We start from the raw sequence: 24,231 nt of genomic DNA on the forward strand, positions 1-24,231 counted from the left end.
GGGCAGCAGCTGAAGATAGATATGTATGAGATGAGCTAACATGAAGAAAGCCAGCATTTTTCCTTCACTCTGCCAAGATTGATCTTCCTCTTCCTGCTGATTTTGAGTGGGGCCTGACATTATCTTACTCTGTCATTAGAGGCTGCATTGGCCTGTGTGTGTCAGTCTATTTGGACAGCAACTCTTTTGCTAGCAGTGTTCCCTACATTTATTAAAATCCCCAAAGGTAGTGTTGTGTTCCATTGCTGGTATAAAAGCCCTGAACCTTTTGAGCAGAAACAGAAATAGTGTGATATAACTGTGATTTAATATTTCCAGAGAATCGTCAATTATAGCTATTTAAATAAACACAGACTGGATTTTCTTAGGAGCAAGAAAGCACAGGAACTGGAAGCCCAATTCTCATTTCATTTATGAAAAAAAAGTATTTGACTCTTGCAGAAGCTTTTTTTCTTTTTGCTGTGTGTGTTTTTATTTTTCTAAAGTGCTATTTATTTCTAATAAGAACACAGATGTCTTTTGAATCCCCATTATTTTACAATAATATGTCACATACAAAGGAGTAACATATCTTAAAAACAAGCTTTTTAAATCATTAAAGAAACTCTTGGTAATTTGATACTATTTTCACACTGCCAGAGTGAAGAAATCTCCAGCAGACCTACCTCTGAGCATGAGATTCAAGCTTTCTAAAATATTTTTTCTATTAAAATTAGGGTCAGTGACCTTTTTCCCATGATATACTCATGTGTGATCCAGAACTGGGTTTGGTTTGGTCTGTTTTTTGGTCTTTCTAAATTCTTCCCCATCTCCATATTTTTTAACTGTAGAATTCTGACTATCAGGTTTACACAGTGCAATCTGTCATTTTTGAAGTTTATTCTTGACCTTCATTTTTACTTTGGTGAACTGGTGTCTCTTTGCTTATTTTGTTAGACTAAATCAGTTTGCAACAGCTAAGGTTTTAACATCATATTAATTTGTGTCTCATTAAGGTTCATTTTATTTTTTTGTTTATCTGTCAGATAATGATACCTTAGATTAAAAAAAAGTGTAGATTCATATCACAGATACTTTCCATGGTAAAATAAATGAAACATTTTTATATTGTCATAGTGTGCATATCTTGTCCACTTTTCTTTATAAATATCTGACTAAGTGTTACTGGTCTTTTTGAAGACATATATTTATTTGCTTTCAGTTTACTCTCATAAAGTAAAATAAGTCTTGATGTTTCTGTGACTGTGAAGATTGCTGCAAGGGTGGGAATTGCTGATTATCTTTGTAAGATTTTTTTATCAATTAAAATGGAACTGTGCTGTGATTGATAATTGCTTAGTCCAAAATAGCTGAGGAAAAAAATACTACTTTCCACCATTACCAGCTGATCTCTTAAATTATTTTTCATGAGCAAAACTGGGATGTTTCACAGGTGGGCAGAATAAAAATCAAAGTAAATATTGCACAACAAATTGTTTATGATTGTGTGCAGGTTCTATAAAATACTTAATATTCAGGTTCTTAAGTGTAAATACCTGACACTGTACAAATTAACTGAAGAAAAAAATCCATTCCAGCACAATTAAGATAATAGCATTTCATAGATGAAAAGAAATTTTATTGGCTTGAATCATGTAGACTTTAAAATGTGTTTTAGGACAGAAACAGTAGGGTCAGCCATCACTGAATCCTCAGCATAGTGCAGTTTTCAGCCTGTTGTTATCAGGTTAATGTTTCTTACAACTTGTGTGTTACAGTTACTATGGTTGTAGTTCATTAACATCAAAAATACGTAATTGCAGTCGATGGGCTGCAGTAAATATTGTTATTATTGTTGTTATTGTTGTTATTGTTATTATTTTTAAGCTCTCCTATGTTTTAAGTCTGAGTTTGCTTTTCCAGGATGATGATGTTTAATGCTGGGGGTTTGTATGTTGTACTTGCTAGAGCTAAAAACAAACTAGTTCAGTTTAAGTATGAACTAGGTATATTAAAACCTGCCCAATGGGCATTAAATAAAAAATAAAAAAGATTCAGTGGTAGTCTGGACTGGCAGAGGAAGGTGTAGAGCAGGGGATTGCAGCTGCTCTTTGCTGGGGCAGTGGCAACACAGTTGGTCCCTTGCTGGCACTCACCTTTCTTTAAAACACCCCTCGCTCCTAATGGCCTGCATTTTCTTCACATCTCAGCCTGAAGACAAACCTGGCCGTGGGATAAACTGTCTGTAGCCTTTTTTTTTTTTTTTTAGTTGGGAATCAGCCAAAAAGAATGTGAGTCTGTCTTTCACAAATAGCTTGCCAGTGGCAAAAGTTCAGTCATTCGAGCTTGGTGAGTAATTAGTTGTAGAAGCATAGTTGCCCACTGTTTGGGGGAGAAAAATGTTTTAGAAGATCAAAACTGTGCACCATTATAATTTGTCTTTCTGTAGGAAAATTTGGCTTGGTCTTAAAATTATGGGCCTGCCTGCCATGGTGCAAAGCTGCAAATCCCATTTTAATGGCATATTGCACAGCTCTGTAGTGCATAGCCAGGGTTTCTTGTGCCTGACAGAGAATTTTGGAAGAGCTAAGGTCTAAAACTTACAAAATGTCAAAAAGAAAAGCAAAAACAATACATAATTAATTCAACAGGGTGTTACATTTTCAGCACATGAAATTTTGCAGTGCCAGAGCGGTACATTTATTCTCTCAGAATTCATCTCTGGAAACCAGAAGTAAAATCTAATGTTAACGCTACATTGTAGCTTAAAAATGAGATTAAAGAAAACCTGCAACAGCTGGCTGTGGATTTGGCCCATGCTCTTTCCTTGGGGTTCACTCTGAATGTTGGTAGCAGGGTATAGCTCCCACCTCAAAGCTCCAGTGGGGAATGCTGAGTGTGGACACACGGGTCTCCCTGCCAGCTGCCGACTGATCTCCCAGTGCCCACAGCAAGCACTGGGCTGAAATGCCCTGCCCCTCTGGGGTGCAGGCAGATCCCTAGCCACAGGGACAGGCAGCCAGGATGGGTGGGCACCCAACAGCCCCAAGGACCCCTTCAGCCCATGCACAGCCCCAGCCCGTCTTCTCACAAACAGCCCCGTTAGCCTCGTGCCCTGTAGCCGAGCAGTGTCACTGCCTGGTGCACTGCTGGGCAGTGATGCACAGCTTCTGCTTTTCTTGAATTTTTAATTGGCAATGTTGGCAACCCTTTTGCACCTTGCAGTCTTTCAGGCTTTTTTTTTTCCTCTGCAATGTTCTGCTTTTCCAGTCTCATTCTTGCAAATACAGCTTACCTGTCTATCTGTTGCGATATACAGCTTGTTCCTAGAAAGAATGGATTTAATTAAGGAGACGATCTGTTTCTGAATGCAAAATGAGAAAATGTCTTTACATTTCTGCATATGTTTAGGTGTATTACAATGGCTACCATGGTGACACTTCTGAAACCTTTTTGGTGGGCAATGTGGATAAATCTGGTGAAAAGTTAGTGGAGGTTGCCAGGAAATGTAGAGATGAAGCAATTGCAGCTTGCAGACCAGGGGCTCCCTTCTCTGTAATTGGAAACACAATCAGGTAAGCCTTATATTGACAAGTAAAAGGAGGGCTGGCAAGTGGGACAAAGGTTATTGGTGGTTTGGTATAAAGCTGATGACATGTTTTATGATTCAAAACCATCATTTCAGTCTGATATCAGTATGTGAACTGCCAAGCTATAATGTTGTTCCTTGGGTAAGAGGTATTTTTTTTAAAGTGAATTACACTAGGGTCAGCAAAGATAACTGTAGAAAGAGACAAAGATATTCATAAGGTAGATTTAAATTAACACATCTGATTTGCAATGGACATTAGTTTATTTTTTTGTTTCTGTGTGACACTACACCTCATCTGTCTAAGAATGTAAGAAGGTTAGAAACCATTGTTTTCGTTGTATAGCAATAATGAATGTTACAAAGGAATTAGTCAACATAAATAAGTCTCTTTGTTTAAAAACTGCAAAAATATTTAACTCAAGAGCTTCTGATCTTACAAAGAGCAGAGCTTGCTAACGTCACGGGGGAAAAAGAGCTGACATTCAGAGATTTTTCCCTATTTTGCATCTCTTCTAGCCTTCACATAAATGCAGTCATGACTCTTCTGCTGCTGGTGGTTCTGAATAAAAATGCATCTTAGTTTTTTGAAGGTACCTATGGATCATTTTAAAATGTTTGCAAAAAAAAAAGGAAAAAGACGTATATCGTATACATTTCATTAAGCGATACTTCTTTGGACTGCTAATGGTCTCAACATGCATTGAATTCATTTTGATTACTTAAAAGCTGCAAGGCTTAGTCTCCTTGAAAGGATGCTGCTTTTTTTTTTCTTTGTAAATCTTCAAATACTTTAAGAGAAAAAGAGAACGGTAAAATATCAGTTAGATGTATTTATAGCTTTAAAAATATTGTAACGGAGTCTGAATCAAACTTTAGTAAAACCTCTTTGGGTTATATCTGAGAAGCTTTTATTGAAGACTTTGTATAAAATTGTGTTTTTGACAGTTTTAAATTATAGGCTAACTAGCCTGGAGAAAAAGGATAGTGTCTTTCTGTTCTTTCATAGGAAATGTTGAATCAGACCCCTACTGGGAAAAGAAATTTAATGCATATCTCACTATCTTACTGTCCATGAATATAATAGAAGTGAATTCAAAATGTAGTTTTATTTTTGCAAATGGGATGAGTCGATAGATGCACCTCATATTTTTGAACACCTAGGGTTCAACAAATTTACTGGTGGTGCTCTTGCATTTTAACAAAATTTATTCTTGAGTAGAAGGGGGCACAGAACACTGGATTCTTATTCAAGCATTCTATCGAGCTCTGCATTCATGGCTGTGTCTAAAGGGCATGTCAGCCTTTGATTCTCTCTGAGAGGTAATTATCCTTTTCCTGTCACGGAACAACAAATGATAGCTAACTACAGAGGCACATTTGCAGTAGTCACATTCATCAACTGCAGAAAAAAAATTCAATTTAATTGTGCAACACAGCTGCACATAGGCTTTTTGAGCATTTCTGTTGTTCTCCCTGTCTTGCTATTCCTCCCTCCAGATCTATTTTTTAAACTTTTTTTCTGGTTATTTTTTTCCCCCTTTTTGTCTCTTCTTCCATTTTTACTCTCTGTACTTTCTTGTTAAAGTAATTTTCCTTTGTGGCTCTCATTCTTTTTTCCCCATTGAAGGCTATGAATGTAGAAAATTATCACAATTACTCATATAATTGAGCCTCTTTGTAGCAAGTGCAACTCCAGTAGCCTTTCTCCATCATGAAAATGGTTTCATTATAGGGTTTTTCATATTCTCTGACACCATCTACACAGAGGAACAGGCGTGCAGATGAGATGTACTAGGAACAGGGTAGATCAGTAAGGTCACAGTAGGAATAATTAGCTCTGCTATGGAAAGAGCATCTAGGCCTTTTACTGCTACATAAATGTACTGTCCATGGCTTTTAGTCACAAAAAAACTTACTAACAAATGGAGCTCCCGCCTACTACTTTGAAAAAAAGATTTGTATCAACACTACAATTTTCCATCATTAAGACTAATAACACAGAGCCTAGTATACATCAAGGGGAATAAAAAGAAAAATCTCACATTCAAGTGGCGGCTGGGTGCTGACCTTTGTTCCCTTTTTTTGTGTTCAACTTAACTCTTTACAAAAAAGAGCCACACGCCACACCAACATGCAGGTGAACTCCAGCTAGTGCTAGTAAAGCATGGCATTCAGTTGGAAAATCTGATAAATCTCCATGCAGGATAATGCATTTCATTACAGATTCACTACATTAATTTTAGCTGTATTAAAAAAAAAAAAGGGAAGAAGAAATAAAAAGAACAGAGTTGAATGTGACATTGGATTTTTGCTCTGTTGGTACGGAGGTCAGTTTGCTTGCAAAGTGTAAATATATAGTCAGCGCCCCCTCTGAAAAGCAGATTAATCGAAGCTGGTAACTATTCAAAACTATATATGAAATAGCAGGTCATTAATTTTATTTCTCAAGATTTTACCATGTTGACGATTTAAATGTGCTGATTTGCTTAGAACTACTTTAACACTGCCTCTGCTGAGGGATCACCTTGACTTGGTGAAACTGTGTGTTTCAGATTATTTGTCATTCAGCATTTGCTTGCAGACAGACATATAATGTATAATACATATGTTTACACATCAAAATCTGAAGTTTCAGAAGAGTTAGATATAATACCTGAGAACAAGCACCTACAAACTGAAAACATTTAGGTCCATCAGAGTGGAAACGTGTCTAAGTTTCTTTCACCAGTATTTCTATAAAGGTGCTCAAGTGATATGCAGAATCCATCTTACATGCAAATGATCAGAATATTTTCTTTCTACAATTAGGTTTGAGAATAATTATATCTCAGAGGTAAGTTTGCAGTCAGTATTCAAACACAGTCTTTGTTATGGAAGCTCAGTAGCTGACACTGAATACTTCCTTGATAGCAGTTCCTTCTCCCATCAGCTAAAAGTTGCAATAAAAGATTGCATGGAAGTTACTTTGCTTAAATTTGGGTCTTTGCTAACTCCCATTGAAAGGGGTGTCAAAACTGTTGGTCAGCTCCAGTGGAAATGGAATTGGGCCCTATGGTCCATTTTCTTCTACCATTTCTGACATTTCTGTTTCAGATATAAATAAATCTAGTTTGAAATCTCTTTTTAGACAGTGAGTTTAGGTCCATGAAAGTGTTATGAGTGTAGAGAGCTAAAAAACTTAAACATGATGTTAAATAAAGCAATTTCCAACTCCTACAAAAAACCAGTAGCGTTGAAAGTATTAATAAATGGTTTAAAATGTTTAACTCCTAAGTATATGTTTTGATATTAATTTAGAACAATATAAAGCAGATTTTAAAAAAATCTGTTTCTATCAGATTATGCACATTTAAACAATAAGTGGCTCAGGCAAAATAAGTCATTTTAATGTCATCTGTGATAGATTTTCCTTGACAGCTACTGTAAATTACAATTACACTGCTTCTCTCTCCACTTGAAAGTAAGCATTGCAATAAATTATCTTTTATTTCAATCCATCATGTCTGCTTTCAGAAACAGAGAACCTCAAATAAAAGTTCAGCACTATTGTAAGAAAAATACAGTAATTTGTGTTCTAGTTTGAAACTAAAATGTACCTTTCTTTCAAAAAACAATTGTTGGCTTTCAAAAATATTACTAATTATACCTCAACATTTATTGTCATTATAGGGAATCCCTGAACCTGTGCATTCCCTCAGTCTAGGATTACTATTTAAGAAGAAAACACTTGAATATTTTTCCTGTAGAATTTCATAATTTCTCAAATTAGACACTACGGTACTATTCAAAATAGATATTTTTATCACCAGTAAATATAGTTTAGGCTGATGTTGCTTTCAGTACATTTTTTTAAAAAGCAAATATGACATTCAGTGGCCATTCTGCTAACAATATACCTAAGAAAAACGTGATTACTTGTAATTAAAAAAAAAAAAATCAGATCCCTACATAAGAACACAATTATCATAGGGCTGTTATGTGTTTCTCAAGTGTGTTCACTGACAAGAATTGTAAGACAGATTGGTTTAGCAACTTCAGCCATTCGTGTCATGCTGCTCTGCAGGACTGGTTTTGATAAAGTTTCATCCCTGAGGAGAGAAGCTGGCTCTGTGGAAGAAGCATTCCTGGCTGAGAATCAGTTCACCGGGATGCTCATCCTGGGTAGCAAAGCAGCCTGTGCCATCTTGTCTGATCAGTCAAATTCTTTCTTCCATTGTGCCATCAGAGAGCCCAGAGAAGCAGTTGCTATCAGTGCTGAAAATAGGATTTGTGTCACTTTTTTGTCTTCAGTGAGTGCTAAGAATACTAGACCAGACCTACCTTGAAGAAAAGGTGACAAGATTTGGTAAAAGGAAAAGAAAATGCTCCTTAAGATGCTTCTGGAGGCTATCTGCACAGGGCAGCCACCTAAGGAAATTCTTTCAACCTGCTTTTCAGCTTCTTAACAGCAGGGATTTATCACCCAAGAGCTCCTTTCAGGGGAAACTTGAGTACTGGGGAGAGCTTTGTAGAGTTGGTCTTGCCTGTTCCTGCTTTGTGGCAGTTTCTGTTAGGCTGCTGACAGGACAGCAATGCCTGTCTCCACACTTATCCCTCCTTTCAGAGAATTAGCTGTTGTCTGGCAACATGGGAAGAGGATGCTCAGATGGCAACTGATACCTGTCTCTCGTGTCTCTGCTCTCAGAAGCACGATACCACCACAGGAGAGGCTCTGGCAATGTGTTTAGGTGGATAGTCTGGCCCTTAGTGATGTTCCTTTACCAGCTTGGCCACTGCTGATCCGTCCCAGTGCCAGACACTTTGCCTGGCTTTGCCGCAAGCAAAAGAAGAGCAGCACTGCAGGCACTCTTGACTCCGCAGCCACTGGGCTGGAACACATGGCAACAAAACATAAAATCAAGTACTGGGCTCACTAAATGATTGAGCTTTTAATCCTGCCCAATTCACCTCTGCCCAAGCATGCAACATGGCTCAAAGAATAATGTCTGTGATGATAAATGTTGTCAATAGGTATTTTTAACAATGATTATTATGAAGAAACTTCTTTTTTTCTCTTCATGCTGTCTGTGTGGTGTGGCTCTGCTGCCCCAGCCTTTGCTCTGGAAATGCATACCCCATGGACAAGGGGAAGTGGCAGACTGGCACATCTTTTGCCACAGCAGATGCCAGGCAGCCCAGCTATGCCAACTTCTGCCTCCTGCCTTTGCTGCTTTCCCACTTGCAACCAGGGCTCCTCCAGCTGCCTAAGCATAGACTGCCTGTCTACAAGAAGCATCTGATGAAGTTGGGGCTGCAATCTTGTAAGGTTGTCTTTCAGGAAAACTGGAATACAGCCTTAAACGGCCACCCCTATTAGATCCTGAACTGGACAGTGCTCAACCAAAATATTGAAATGTTGTCAGCAGCAAATGGCAAATGTGTGCAAAAATGCTCCACTCCATGTCATCCTGATTTTTTAATCAGATTCCACAGCCTGGGAATCCTGGAGACTGGAGAGGCTAACCAAGACCAACAGTTCAGTTCACTCTCAGAGCTGTTTCAAAGTTACAGCCAACACGCACATTTAGTGTTACCTTTGCTAGTTGTAGTTTGGATTAGCAGCTTTGGCTTTTTACTGTAACTCCACAAACAGGTAAGAGCTCACTGGGATTTTTTAAATACTCCAAAGTAAAACTAGTAGCTATGGAGAGAAATTCCCCATAGGTCCTTTTGAAAGACATGCAAATACTAAAACCAGATTGAAAGCGACTGAGTTTCATACCTGCAGCTTGTTTCCTCCACAGGTTTTCTGTGTGACACTTCAGGTTTATTGACCACGTTACATTTTATGTAAAGAATACCAAGGCTCTGTGTGTAGACATTTTTAAGAAGGAAGGAGGAGGGGCATGGGTGTCTGTCAGTGCAGATGTCAAAGCCCTATGAGTTCCAGGATCCCCTGTTTTGATCACAGACAGTAACCACAAGTACTGATGCCAACAGAATTGTTCTCAAGCTGTTTGGCAAGAAAGTGGCAGAATTCACCACTAAAATGCATGAGAACCACTTCTTTCACTGCATGAGGACAGGATACTGTCTTCATACTGCCTTCTGTGTGCCCAGTGCTCGTGTGCCTGCTGCACAGCATGCAGCTGCTGCTGCTGCTACCCTCCTTGACAGAGGCTGAGTGCTGGGGCAAGAGCTTCTCCTGCCCAGTGGAGAGTGTGTAGCCATGGTGCTCAGAAAAATAGCTGCACAGAAAAAAAAAAAAGCTTTCTGTTTTCCTACAGAAGATGGATTTTGCTGGGAGAAAAAAATCCTCTAATATTACAAAACATCTCAAAAAATGACTGCGTTCTTTCAGGGATGCCATGTAAGGACATCAGCAAAGCTGAATAGTTATTAGAATTGTTTCTGGTTTTGAAACAAGACTTGCAGAAGAAGGTGAAATAAAACTTTGTCACACATTGCATGGATGTCTTTTCCCCATCTCGCTTTAGAGAATCACTTCACCCATATGGGAATCATCATTTGCATTGCTCTTGGTCACTGGAGATCTTCCATTTGTTTTGTGTATGTTTCTGAGGAATCTGGCTTTCTAACTCATTGCTATTCCCTGTACTTCTTGCTTGACCTTCGGCATCGTCATAGCCAGCAGGCCAAGTCTCTGACCCAGATGTGGTGGATGTGATAGAAAGGCAGGGAAGAAAAGTACTTTCCATCTCTAGTAGGACTTTTCGCTGCATAATCCTTCATGATTTTTTCCAACATAAATGATCTATAAGGTAAAAGCCTGAACTTTGAAAACAAACAAATGAAGCCCGAATTTCTAGCTTTACTGGTAACCCTCTTTGCCTAGTACTTTGGACTTTGGGGGCTGCTACACCTGAAATTTCCATTCTTCTCCAAAGTTAATGAAGAAATGTGGTGAGTCTTTGTATCAGAACAATGGGTAGGTAAAAGCTAATATACAAACCCTGTTAAAACATGCTCTAAGGTCTGAACACTGCAGCATTATTAACCATTGACCCAGCTCTACTCTGTCATTGCCATTTTGCTGTAGTGGAGCAGCATGTTCCTCAATTGCAATGGCATTAAATTCTGGGACTATGACCCATGGGCACTGGAACCAGCACTGCAGGGTCTGTGAAGCCTGGTGTGCAAAGGGATTACTTTGTACAGCAAGCTGAGGCCACTTTGCACCTGAATAAGAGCTACCCGGTGGGGTTTAACATGCTTTAATTTCTGTAAGAGCTTACAGCTTTATTTGAGTTTCTTAACTTTTTCACCTGTAGTGAAACTCTCAGAGAGCATTTGTTAGGGTGTAAATATAGGCAAACCTGAAGTTCTTAGTGCCTATCTTGATTCAAAATAAAAAAATGAAGCTTTTTCATGTAAGTGAAATCTCTTCAGGCTAAGTGCCTTCCTGTCTTGTTCCTGTTTGATTTTAGAAACAGTGTGGGGATGATATGCAGGGCCAGGGGTAGCTTCCTTGTCACTTCCAATCCATCTCTAGGTCTTCCCAAATCTCTACATTTTTCTGGTTTGTATGTGGGCGGCCCTCCTGTCTAAGCTGCCTCAAATCACTCCCTCCACCACTGCTTGAGTACAGGCAGAGCCTGAGAGTGAAGCCTGTAGACATGGGATACCCCCTGCAGCCAGAGGATACCCCATATACCTCCAGTCCTCCAGCTTTTAGGAACTGAGATAGGAATTTGTTTTCTCAACTTAGGAAGGGATCAGTGGCCACCCATGGCCCTGCAGGCAGCTTTCAGAGGTGCTACTCCCTGAGGCAGGCCATGACAGGCAGGGCAGATCTCCCAGGCAGAACTGAAATACTCTAAGATAAATTCATGAGAAACACATTGTTATTTAGTGTGAACATATTTGCTGGACTTTCAATACATTTTCATACTGAATGTTTGCAGTATTGTAAAATGAAGCAGTAGGGTTCTTAGTTCTCTCTGTTGGCAGCAAGAACCTCCTCTCTTCAGGAAACCCAGTGCAAGCACTGGATCTGCACTTCAGGAGGACTCGGTAGTGGCTGAGGTTTAGTGGTGTGCTGGGCCCTTGGCTGCCCAACTTGGCAACTTTAGCTGTGCTGTGCCATGTTAAAATTAGTTCCCAGTGTGCTTGTGGAAAGGATTATCTTCCATAAGACAGGGAGACGACACGCTGCCATCTTGCTTAGACAGCAGGGCTGGGACAGGAGCTACCAGCCTCTGCTACCAGTCTCTGCTACCAGGAGTGTTAACTGTGAAACCTGACAATGGCTCACCGGTGTTTGCTCCAGTGACCGCTGTCTTTCGGAGCGGGTGTGAAGTGGTGCCCCAGTGTCGGTGGCAATGCAGTGGCGAGGGCTGGGACCGTCTAGCAAGAGGTGGTGGTCGGGGCACGCACCCTCACGGTGTCATTTTTGCCCCCGCAGCTCTGTGGCGCGGCGAGGTGGCTTCCAGGTCTGCCCCTTTTTCGTCGGCCACGGCATCGGGTCGTACTTCCACGGGCACCCCGAGGTGTGGCACCACGGTAAGCGGCCCCCGCAGCCAGACCCGCCTCCACCCGCGCCGCTCCGCCGCCGGCGGTGAGGGGGCTCCGGGAGAGGGAGAGGGAGGGCGGTAAAGCGAGCAGAGCCCCCACACACCCACTCATTCTGCCGGCTCAGGAGGGCAGGGGATTGCCGGGGGGGAGCTTTCCTCGCTGGGAAGCTGGAGGGCATCCCCGGCCTTGTTTTCTGAGAGTATTTTTGAGGACAAATCGCTCGTTAACGGAGTTGTCAGGGCAGCCGAGCCCCGCGGAGCGCCTTCCCCGCCCCGCTGCGGGCGGCGGCCGCCGTGTCCCGCGGCCCCGCATCCCGCCCGCTCCCGAACCACGCCCGCGAAGTTTGTCACGGGGCAAAAAAAAATGTCTGCTGAAAATTAAAGCCCCCGGCCTGAACGGAGCCGCCGTCGGGGAGGTCCCGCTGCGGCAGGGGTGGGATCGCTTTTGGCGGGTGCTCCGGCCTCATAGCAGGGCCCGGTGTGCACAGTACCTGCGAACCAAAAGGGGGTTTAAACAAAGTGCTGGTTACGTTTCCTATTAGAAGAAAAAAAAAAGAGCCAAGATCCATAAACACGTTTTTATTTTCTTTTGTAGCCAATGACAGCGATTTGTTAATGGAAGAGGGGATGGCGTTCACAATAGGTTAGTAACTCTCTGCTATGGTTTTCTGTTAAAAAGCACACACGGAGCAGCCCAGATCCGTTAAATATTTCTATTAGGATGTAGAAATAGCTGTGCAGACAGGAGGATGTTGGCGACACTGACCCCTTAGGAAGCAGACTAAAATATAATTTTTTTTAAATTATAACTAAGGGACCATGTGAGTGAAACAGCTTTCAAATTGCAAGATTTAAAAAATGAAATGTTTTTTACAAATCTTACTAATACTTGACACGTATTTTTGGCAAGGCAGAGACTCTGCCAGCACACTTGAGTTGAGGAGGGTGAGAAGGATTTGATCATGTCCCCGAAGCTGAGCAGCCTGGTGGCACTTAGTCATTCGCTGTCTGCCAGAGCTGCTGTTGGGTTTGGGGACTGCGGCGGCGGTAACCAGCCGGAGCCTCGCCCCGCAGACTGATGGTGCTCACTTCCAATCGTGGAAAACTGCTGGGGGAAAAAACCCTCTTTCTCACTGTGTGGCTAAATGGCACGGCAATTAGAGGGAAATAAGAAAATTGTTGTTTTGCTGATTTAATGAACATTTTTAAGCCTGTTTAAAAAATTCAAATATTTAAAACTATCTGCTGTTTATAAATGTGGTTGGTGCTTTGGTTATTATCCACGGGGTCTTAATTAAAGCTTGATTAAAATTCCCTGCTTTTACAAAAGGGAATGGGCAACTTCCTACCTTGATATTTCATCTTCCTTTTTAGTTCACATTTCAGTGTGGCCTCCCCGGCCTAGGGAGGACAGGACCTGTGTGGACGGGGAGCTACCTGCTGGGACATCCGCCCCCCTTTCTTGCTTGTTTCACAATCCACGCAGGAGTGCAACTAACTTTAGAATACATTTTGTTTTTCTTGCTGCAGAGCCAATAATAATGGAAGGATCCCCCGAATTTAAGATTCTGAAGGATAAATGGACGGCAATTTCTGTAGACAATAAAAGGTGCCTGATTTTATTTTTTGTTATTTCCTAAGCCATGGAACTCATCACTGACAGACAAAAAAACCCAAACGGATGAGTTTTCATGCGTGGTGGATACGTTTGCCCCGTAATAACTGCTAAATGTGCATTTCAGATCAGCACAATTTGAACATACCATTGTGATTACCTCAGAAGGAGCAGAAATCCTCACTAGACTGGTGGAAGAAACCTAAAGACAGAGCAAGGAGCTGAGGGACTTGCTGTACTTCTGGGATTTCCAGTTTCACTCGGGACAGAGAAGAGGTTTCTGTAATTTCTCTGGGGTATGGGTGCTGTGTGAGTCACTGCAGGGGACAGAAAAAGCAGCTTGAGGGGTCAGCTCTGGACATAGTTCTTTCTGTGTGTTACCTGGTGAGTATTTAATAAAAGTCCGTTGGCTTGTTTGTGACCCTTGCAGCAGCCATGCACAGTCTGCAAGTGCAAAGGTTTGGGTTGTTTGGAGTGAAGGACAGAGAGCGGGTCCTCTCTCTTCCAAATCCTATGTGGGACAAACAGGTATCAGATGACACAGTCTTTGTGCAGCTGAGAGGACAGAGTATTTTCCCTTTATAGCTGAGCTGTGGAGTCAATTTGTCTTCACTGCGATTAGCACAGTGCTGTTTCCCAGGCTGTAACTTCTACTAGGATGGAAAAAAGTTTCATGAGGGTGTCAGGCGGAGGCAGCAGCCTCTTCCCCACATCCTTCCCAGCAGCAATCCCCCCCTTCTTGCCTCTTTTTACACAGCACAAAAAAATGATTAAAAATGAGATGCGAAGCACACCTCTCTGGGGATCAATAATTGCCCTGCTTGAAGAATTAGCTGGTTTGGGGTAATCACTGCTCTGCGGTGCCCACATTAGTTAAGGGAAAGGCACTCTGCAGTTTAAGCATTTTATGGAAACAGAGGAGATGCGAGTCTCTCGACCTCATGCTCTCTGTGGTCCTGTCCTGGGCCTGTGGGGGGTGCAGGGTTTGATTTGCAATTTAGGCAGTTGCTGACCACCCTGTCAGGCCAGATGGGTCTGGCATTGGAACTTGGAGGCTATGAGAGCAGGACCTGGTCCTATGAAATGCAGGATAGTGTTTGGAGATAAATGACTTCCAGAAGTTTCCCAAGCCCAAGGCAGCAGCAGTGCGGTTTGGTACAAATAATTTGCTCCCCATTGCAGGGGGATGCGGTCCTGTGCTGAGGGCTGGCCTCAGCACATTCAGGCAACCAGGGCAGCTCAGCACCGGCTCCCTCAGTGGTCCCGGGCAGAAGTAAGCCTCTTTCTTACAGCTTTACACGGCTGTTTGCTTTTACTCAAGTACAGCGAGCTCTCAGCTAGAATAGTTTCTAACAGCATCTTTTCAAAAAGCGGAGACCCCCCTCCCTGAACACAGCTAACGCTGCAGGGCAACCGCTCAGCGTTGTCCTCCCCAAGAGGAGCATGAAAGGCCATAAAACCTGCAAAACAAACGATGCAGCCAAGTTTACAAACACACAGAGATTAAACAGCACAAGCGACCCTCGGCACTGCCCGGAGGGGGATGTATTTTGTTCGCTTACATTCCGTTGCGTTTCCCCCTCCGCGGGGCACTGGGGGCAGCTTGTGTCCCGCGCATCCCAGAGGCACTCCAGAGACGCCTCCCGTGGATTTTGGCCAAGCCCGGAGCACCTGGATGGCACCACAGGTGCCAAGCTTCTCACCATCGTCTGCCCCTCTGCCTCCTGTCCTGCGCTTACCGCGGCGTGGGGTGAGACGGGAACGGGGCAGCCAGGAGGGGGAACCTCCTTCAGCCCAGCATAAGGGGACTGCTGGCAGCTCCTGGTAATTGCTGTTCACCCCAGAGTCCCTCAGGTAACCCTGGGGGGACTGCAGGTTTTACCGTCGGCTGCAGAGCGGTGGCGGCCAGGCGGAGGCATTGATGGCACACGTTTGTAATCCTAATTATGAACGAGACTAAAGAGATGTGTCGGCTGTGTGGGGACAGCCAGCGCCTCGCACAGACCCGTCACGCAGGAAGTCTTGCCGGGCCAGCACGGTGAGAGCCCCGATGTGGCAATCGCGGGTCAGGGCGTCCCGCGGCCCCTCCGCGCCCGCTGAAGCCGCGCTGCCCGAGGCCGGCGATGCGCGGAGGGGCAGCGGCCCCGCTCCGGAGCATGGGTGTGAGCAGAGCCCCACCGACCGGTCCGCGGGGTTTTGGCGGGGCCGGCGGGACTGTGGTTCGCCTCGGGACTGCCTGGGCCTGGCCGGCCGGAGGAGGTGACGGCAGACCCTGCGGACACGGAGCAGCCTCCCCTCCCTGGAGCCGTCGGGCTGAGGCCGGCGAAGGTGCCGGAGCTGCCCGGGAGCCTCGTCCCCTCCTCGGGCAAGCGCCCAAACCCGCCTCGGGGCGTCACTTACATGGCTGGGGGGCAGAGCCGGCTGCCAGGGGACACCGTGTGTGTGGGGACACACCGCCATTGCCCGTTTCGCGCCAAGCCTCGGAGAGTTTGTGAGAATGAACTTTGCGTATCGCGAGCAAAGCAAAAAAACAAAACATTAAATAAAAAAATGGAGGGAAAGAGGAAGTCAGAGAGGCATTAGGAGACGAGCAATTAAAACCGACAGAGCCACTAATGAAAGGGGGGGGGGAAAGTCAGGAACAGAGGGGCTCGGTTGTGCCAGCTTTGCACAGTCAGGAGCCGACTGCTTCACGGAGCGTCGCTGCCCGGAGGAGTCTGAACACCGTGCGGGCGCTGCTGGGGGTGCCCCAGCCCCGCTGCCGGCGCTAATACCTCTAACGACATCAACGCCGCGATTTGTTTTGAATGTTCACTTTTATTGGTGTTCTCCCTTTGCCAAAATGTGCTTGATTACATAGATGTGGTGCCGTGATAACTGCGCACCCTAGACAGCCTAGGTGTAGCCGGGAAAGTTCAGCCCAGGCCAGATCAAATCCCAGGCTGTTTAATGCTGGAAGGCTGCATGTTGCTATTAGTGTTAAATATATGGCTAATTATGCGTATGAAAATTAAACATCAGTGTTATGCTAATGGGGCCGCCTTCAGCTGTGGATCAGAGCACTTGAGACTAGCATTTAATCAAATGAATCAGTAACTAATACATCTGCACGTGTGAACTTTCACAAGATCATTTTCCTGTTACAGTCACACCGCAGAATTATGAAAGAAATAATTATCAACACTTTCTAATTATCTAGCAAAGTAATTTGGGATTCATCGTGGGCTTTCTGGGGAGGATCTCCCAAGTCCCACCTCATTTACCTCTCACGCGTTCGGAAGTTTTCATTTTAAGCTCAAACGCGCCGTTGGCCCCTTTTACGGCGATTTTGTTTGGTTAGATTGGGGTTTTTCCCTTTAAAACAATAACGACGGGAGCCCGGCGGCGCGATCCGGAGGCGCAGGCGGCGCTGGGACCCGCGGGCCGGGGCCGAGAAGCCCCTGAGCGCCCGCGGAGCGTGTCCGGCCGGGCGGGCGGGGGCCGCTCGCTTTGTCCGCGGGTCCCGCCGGAGAGGGGCAGGAGCGGCGGAACCCCCGCAGCCCGGCGGCGCCGGCGGAGCGCGGCCGCTGCCCCTCCGCGCCGCCTGCGCGGCGAGGGGCGGGGAAGGGCGGAGGGGGTTGCGCTGCCTTCCGCCGAGCTCCCGACCGGCGCCCTCGGGAGCGGGCGGCCGGGAGCGGGCGGGCGGCGATGGAGCGGGTCCCTGGCGGCTCGTTGCCCGGGTCCGGGCGGGCGCGGGGCTCGGTGCCGTCGGGCGGCCGCGCTCGGGGACGCGCCGCCAGACCCGCGCTCCGCGCTCACCGCGGTCCGGCCGAGCCCCGAGCACCAGGGACCAATCCAAAGCGATTATGCAAGACGGCGGACCAATCAGCTCCGCCGTCTCATGAATATGCATAGACTTGGCTGAGTCAAAGCTTTTAGGCGAGTTTGTGTAGATCTACAGCATCATGCTTAGACTTTTCAAAGAGACAAACTCCATTTTCTTATGAATGGAAAGTGAAAAACCCTGTTCCGCTTAAATTGGGTTCTTTCCTGTCCTGAGAAACACAACAGACCCCAAAAAGGCAAGCTGAAGAGAGAACACACACACAGACCAAGCGACAAGAAATGACCATGACCACCATGCCAGAGAGTCTAAATAGCCCCGTCTCAGGGAAGGCTGTCTTTATGGAGTTTGGGCCGCCCAGCCAGCAAATGTCTCCTTCTCCCATGTCCCACGGACACTATTCCATGCACTGTTTACACTCCGCGGGCCACTCTCAGCCTGACAGCTCGTACAGCACAGCTTCGTCCTTCTCCCGACCGCTGGGCTACCCCTATGTGAACTCGGTCAGCAGCCACTCGACCAACCCCTACATCAGTTCAGTGCAGTCCTACCCCAACAGCTCCAGCCTGACTCAGACCCGGTTAGAGGAGACAGGTAGGTGCACTCGGCTTTGGGGAGAGGGGAAGGGGGGAGGGAAAGCAAGGAGGGAGGAAGGGTGCTTGTATTAAAAAAAAAAAAATCTGTGGGGGAAAAAAATAAATTAAATTACAAAATATTAGTCAAGAGAAGCTGAGGATCACAGGGGACCAATACACAGAGTACACAATGCCTGGCTGGAAAAGAAACCAACCCAGATGTGCACGTATTAGTCTTCGTAATTATTTATTGCGTAGTGCTATAAACAATGTATGCAATTAAGGGTAATTAAACCTAAACTGCAGCCTGTAAAAATAGCAAACTTTCTCTGGGAAGAAGCCTGCGCTGCCATAATCGCCCGGAGCCTTTGTTAGCGTTACTCGAGCTTCACTTTTCTTCCTTCTCATTATTGTTATTGTTGATGTTGTTGCTGTTATTGTTGCTGCTGCTGCTATTACTGTTACTGCTATTATTGCTATTGCTGCTATTATTATTATTTATTCTGCATCGTTTGTTGTTCATAGGGGCCGAATCGGAGAAAAGCACTGTGGTAGAAGGAGGGGAAGTTCGCTTTAATGGGAAAGGGAAAAAAATCCGCAAACCCAGGACTATTTACTCCAGTTTGCAGCTACAGGCTTTGAACAGGAGGTTCCAGCAGACTCAGTACCTGGCTCTCCCTGAAAGAGCCGAGCTCGCAGCATCTCTGGGACTCACCCAGACCCAGGTACAGCGCCGACTAAGCCGGGCCTTCTCCTGTGTCCCCTCCCTGTCCCCACAGCCGGCGTGGGAGACCCCACGCGTAATGCAGACGGGTCACAGCCGCGGGCAACGGGGCCCGGCGCGACGCCTGTCCCGCCGCGGAGGCGCACCCGGTGCGCGGAGGCCCCCGCGGGGCCCGCTGGGGTTGGCGAGGGTGTCTTATTGGGTGGTTTGCCATCACAAAATAACACAGCAGCCACGGGGGGAATAAGGGAGAGAAGCTGGGGGGCCGCTGGTTGCGGGGATCCGTCGGATCCCAGAGGGATGGGGGAATGCTGGACCATACCGAGGGATGCTGAGCCCTGCCCCATTCCCGTTCGCAGGTGAAGATTTGGTTTCAGAACAAGCGTTCCAAATTCAAGAAGCTGATGAAGCAAGGAGGGGCCACCCTGGAGAGCAGCGCCTTGACCAACGGCAGGGCTCTCTCGGGCAGCTCGCCACCCGTGCCCCCAGTGTGGAATACCACCTCCGCCTCCGGTAAGGCCTCGTCGGGGACCCCGGGCACCTATATCCCCAGCTACACGTCGTGGTATCCTTCGGCCCACCAAGAAGCTATGCAGCAGCCGCAACTGATGTGATTATAAATACTTTTTCCCCTAATGCAAGCACTATCCGTCCCAAAAAGAAATAAAATTATCACGGAAAAAAAAATTAAGTAAAATAAAAGGAAAGGGGAAAAAAATCTAAAAGAGGGGGGAAGAGAGAGAGAGAGGAAAAAAAATACAAAAGAAACCCAAGCAAACAAACAAACAGGAGGTCTCTTGCCCATCCAGCCATTAGGACGCTGCACGGTAGCTCGGTGCAGGAGAGCACAGATGTGATGCGGGCCGGTTCCCACCGCTGACAGCTGACGGAGCGGCCCCGAGCACCGCACAACAGCCTGGGAGCAGAGCGAGCGCCGGCCGCGGCTTTGTGGGACAATCAGAAAAAGATGTTGGGGGGGGGGGAAAGCCCTCTCCTCTGTCCTGTCTGTCTGTCTGTGTCTGTTGAAATGTAGGTCATTTATTTACTACCCCGATCTGACGGTCTCTTCAATTGCAAGGGGGAAGGAAGCTGTACAATTTACCAGAGCTTCTTTCCCTCGACATTTTCTGTACCTTTCACTATCCATCTGTATATTTTTTGTTGTTGTTAAAAGGGGAAGACAGGGGTTTTATTTATTGATTTAAATTACCACTATGAGAGTGCTAGAAACAAACTCAGCTTGCTGAGTGCACTGCTCGGACGCACAATTTAAACGAAACCACAGACGGTCCGTCGTCCCGTTCCCCCCGCCCCTCCTCGAATAAATCACCACGAGGGAAAGATGCGATTTTAACTTTTACAATAACTTTTATACTTCGCTGGTGTGGAGAGGTTTGGTCTGAATGATTTGCATTTCTCGCGTATTTAACAAAGGAAATAAATGCACATTATTTGCTACTCTGAAGTGGAATCGCAGCAGCTGCCGAGCGCTTTGCTGAGGTGAAGCAAGGCGCGGAGGACGGAACGAGAGCCCCGAGGGCGGTGGCGACGGGGGGGACCCGCCGGGAGGGTGGGCAAGCGCACCCGCACAGTCCCGGCGCGGCCTCCCCGCGCAAAGCCGGCCCAAAGTCGAAATGCACAAACCGACGTGCAGGAGCTACTCGCTGTACATATTTTATTCTTTATTATTATTATTATTATTATTATTATTGTTCTGTAAACATGTTGCACAAATTTAGCCTTTTTTAATTATTATTTCTGTTCTGTTTCGTGTGGCTGTAAAACATGATGCTTTGTGTACTGAGATCTTGACATTTTACTTGTGAAAGTCGGAAGATGTGATAAACTGAGCTCGGCTGTGTTTAGTGTTCTATATGTCAAAGTTTAGTTTTATATTGAGAATGTTAACTTATTGCTTTGTATCTGGGGGAGGAAATGGAAAAAACCCACACAAATCTTTGTACATAAGTTATAAAGTTTCTTTGAGACAGTAAAATTATGGTTTGGAAAAAGAGACACTCGTGCTCCCTTGTCTCGTAGCGCAGCCGGGAGCGGGGCCCGGGCCAGGCTCCGCGCTCCGCGGCGGGACGGCGGTGGCCGTAACCGGGAGGCGACACAGAGTAAGGGGGTCGACGCGCCCCGGACAGGGCAGCGTGTCCCCTTGCGCCCCACCAGACCGAGTTAGGCGGCGGCGGCCGCCGTGATGGGCTGCGGGACCCTCACCCGGGGGCCGAGGGGGATCCGGGAACAGTTCCTGGGACGGGAGAGGGATGCGGACAGGCCGGGACAGCCCCGGCCCCCCGTCCCGACAGCCGAGCCAGCTGCCTGTCCCGTCGGCGGCGAGGCCGTACCGCTGTCGCCGCGCTCACCCCGCACCGGGCTCAGCCCGGGCCGCTGCTGGGGTCAGCAAAGCGCTGCAGGGCGGAGGGCACCGGGAGCGCCCGGGCTGGGCCGGCTGGCCGTGCGCGTCTCTGCGCGCAGGTTCCGCGGCGGATCGGCCGTGCAGCCCCGCGGGCGATGCTCACCCGCCCCGAAAGGCGCACCCACTCCCCACTGCGCGGGGCCGGAGCGCAGCCGATGCGCGGCAGCGCAGCACCCGCCCTGGCGCGCACGCGGCGCCGTGGCCCGCGGGGTGTTGGATCCGACCTGGAAAACGCTCCCCATCTTTGCACTTCCCGCGGTGCCACGGCCCGAGCCCGGACCCGATCGGCTCGAAGCCCCGAGTGGAATCGGAAGGCTCCGCGTCCCCGCAGCGCCGCAGGATCCGCGCAGTTCCCGCGGCGGCTCAGCCGGAGACCACAAATGCCTTTAACCGGACAGGAACGTGGTGGTCAAGCAGCTCGGAGCGTTTTAAAGATATATTAGCTTCTCCTAATTCAATAACGTCTTGCTAACAGTTTAAATAGAGAAATTATTAGTTTTCTCTCAGCGAGGCGGTCTTGAGTTAGAGGCTATTATAATTGTACATTTGAAAATGTTAATCTCAATACAGGCCTAATTAATTCTGCCTTGTTGCTGACAAGTAGTTCATCAAATATCTGATTCGAAGATTTTCATAATGAGGATATTAATTAAACTATGAATAATCCAAAGGTGCTTATATTGAAACAATACCTCATTACAATGATTAAGTCCTGATTTCGAATATTATACCTTTACCAATTGTCACCCGGCAAACACAACCTTATGGATGAGTCTGTAAATGGCAAAATGTAATTTTGGGATATATTTTTTCCTTGTTGGGGAAAAAAAAAAAGTGCCCCTCATTTTCAAACACTTCTGAAATAGGTTACACACAGCTTAATGATGATCAAAATGACTCTTTTCTGCAAAAAAAGACCCCAAAGTGCGCGTACAGCTGCAAACCCAAGAGGGTCAGCATCATTTCACTGTATTCTCTTCTTGATTACAAGCCGAGCCCATCAAACACAACATAATTACAGTAATTTCAGGTTTATTTATTCTAATGCAGTTTCCCCATCTCTCTGGTAATTATGAGCAATTTTTTCGCCCAGGGAATCTTTTTGCATTAACAAAAGAGATAACGCACTGAAAGCCAAATTTGCTGTGCATTGAGAAAAGCGAAGAAAAAAAAAATAAAATAGGTGCGAGCTGCCATCTCCGCAATTCTCCTATATTGGAGCTCTGCAAATTGCTTGCAGGTGTATGGAGCAGAGCTGTCAATAGGAAGGGGCTTCCAAATTAGCAAATGCACAATGTTGAAGTAATGAAGACAGACTTAGCAAAATTGCCAAACAACAGATACCTCTTTAATATCTTCCACCCAAAAAGAAAAAGGAAAAAAAAATCCCCTTGGAGTGTCCCTGCGAACCCCTTTCAATGGCTGGGGATGTTGTACATGTGTCAATCTAATTGCAGAGCACAGAGCGGCCCCTGAAACTAGAAAAAAAATCAAATATCAGAGCCCGTTTGCATTCCGAATTTGCTCCCTTCGTTTGACAGAGGGGGATAAGAAATCCCAGCCGCCGGTCTCTCCGCTCTTCCCGCCGCCGCCCACCTGCCCCGCTCTCGCCGCCACCGCCGCTCTCATGCCCGTGCAAAAGTGCCATGTCCCCTGGGCGTCGGCGCCTTCCCCTGCCGGCTCCCGGCTGGGCACCGGGCAGTAACGCACCCCTCCGCAAGGAACCGACAAACGCGCACCACAAAACCGCCGCCGAAAACGAGCGCTCCCCGGCGCCGCAGCCCCCGGCACCGCGGCGGCCCCGGGCGGGAGGGTCCCCGTGCCGCCCCCGCGCCGCTCTGCCCGCGCTGGCTCCGCGGCTGGCGCGGCTCGGCCCGCGGGATGCCCCGGCACGACCCGCGGGATGCCCCGGCGCGGCTCGGCGCGGCAGCCCCGCCGCCCGGCGAGCCGTCCCCGCTCCCCTTCCTCGCCCTGGTGCCGCCGGCGGGAAGTTTTGCAGGGAGACTGGGCCGGTGGAGCCGCCGCCGGTGCTTCCCCCCTCTCGCGGCCCGCGCGGGGCATCCATCCACGTCGCGCCCCGTGCACTCACCTACCCCCGCGAGAAAGGAGCCTGTGTCGCCACCCTTACCTTCCGCCTCAGTCCCTGAGGCTCTGGGCACAAGTCTTTGCTTTACAACAAACCAAAGGACCGAACGCGGCTTTTTGCTACGAAAGTTAGAGGAGCGAGAGAGTGTGTGAGAGAGGGAGAGGATAGGGGAGGGAGAAAGAAAGCGAAAAAAAAAATGAAGCCGAGCACAATAATAATATCCTGAGAGTGCAAATGTGGATTGAGATCCCCCAGAGATGCACATGCCTCTGAGCGCAGCAGCCTTTTTGCAGCTCTGCTCTTGCAGAATATGACTGAAATTTTCTGCTATATAGCCTCTGTCTTTATAGCTGATGAAAAAAATTGCAGATTATTAGCATAAATGTTTACTCTTCATTACGCTGATGACATTGTGCACTCGAGATCTTGGTAATCTTTGGGAAAATTATGAGTAATTTTTAAAAATTTTAAAGCAGCAGCAGTTACCATGCAATTCAGGCTAATTCTGCGTAGGCTCCGAACGGATATAATTATCGAGGAGTCAAGATGTTATGCTAAAAACTATGCATTGATATTCCCATTTATTATGTACATACAACTTTGACAATGTTGATGCTTGAAATAGCAGGAAATTGTCTTGCGCAAAAATTACAGTCCATATTAGGACATGTGAAATTGCGAAGAATTATATAGTAATTGCAGGCTTTCAGATGGGAGAGCCAGAATGCTCAAACTAGTGCAAATGTGGATAAAATTACAGATCAGAGCAAAAATTAGGGAAAAAAGGGGTCTGGGATTTTTCAAGTTGGCTATAGGATTCCGGAAGTGTCTAATGCCACATGATTGCTTCAGCTTTAGGGGAGACATTCATGCCTCAAATAACTCCTTTTGCCAGAGCCGCT

General features: G+C 46.6%; 2 protein-coding genes across 6 annotated transcripts in view; both read left to right on the top strand.

Moving 5' to 3' along the window:
- Positions 1–14,120, top strand: part of METAP1D (methionyl aminopeptidase type 1D, mitochondrial) — a 45,131-nt gene extending 31,011 nt beyond the window's left edge. For all 4 annotated transcript variants that reach the window (XM_051787496.1, XM_051787498.1, XM_051787499.1 and 1 more), the window contains exons 6-10: positions 3,391–3,554; positions 11,976–12,073; positions 12,680–12,727; positions 13,615–13,693; positions 13,827–14,120. In XM_051787496.1, the coding sequence (XP_051643456.1) occupies positions 3,391–3,554; positions 11,976–12,073; positions 12,680–12,727; positions 13,615–13,693; positions 13,827–13,905 (468 nt within the window). In that variant the 3' untranslated portion in view covers positions 13,906–14,120. The remainder of the gene's footprint in view (positions 1–3,390; positions 3,555–11,975; positions 12,074–12,679; positions 12,728–13,614; positions 13,694–13,826) is intronic.
- Positions 14,121–17,389: 3,269 nt separating this feature from the next.
- Positions 17,390–20,833, top strand: DLX1 (distal-less homeobox 1). Of its 2 annotated transcripts, XM_051787516.1 has the most exons (4): positions 17,390–18,116; positions 18,623–18,822; positions 19,181–19,334; positions 19,631–20,833. In XM_051787516.1, the coding sequence occupies exons 1-4, from the start codon at positions 17,804–17,806 to the stop codon at positions 19,699–19,701; spliced, it is 738 nt and encodes a 245-aa protein (XP_051643476.1). In that variant the 5' UTR covers positions 17,390–17,803; the 3' UTR covers positions 19,702–20,833. The 2 variants fall into 2 exon arrangements, with proteins under 2 accessions (XP_051643476.1, XP_051643475.1); XM_051787515.1 differs by having other exon boundaries at positions 19,181–20,833.
- The last annotated feature ends 3,398 nt before the right edge of the window (positions 20,834–24,231 follow it).

Source organism: Manacus candei, unplaced genomic scaffold (genome assembly GCF_025592945.1).
Source record: "Manacus candei isolate 608988 ecotype Guabito, Panama unplaced genomic scaffold, ASM2559294v1 h1tg000023l, whole genome shotgun sequence".
Lineage (NCBI taxonomy): Eukaryota > Metazoa > Chordata > Aves > Passeriformes > Pipridae > Manacus > Manacus candei.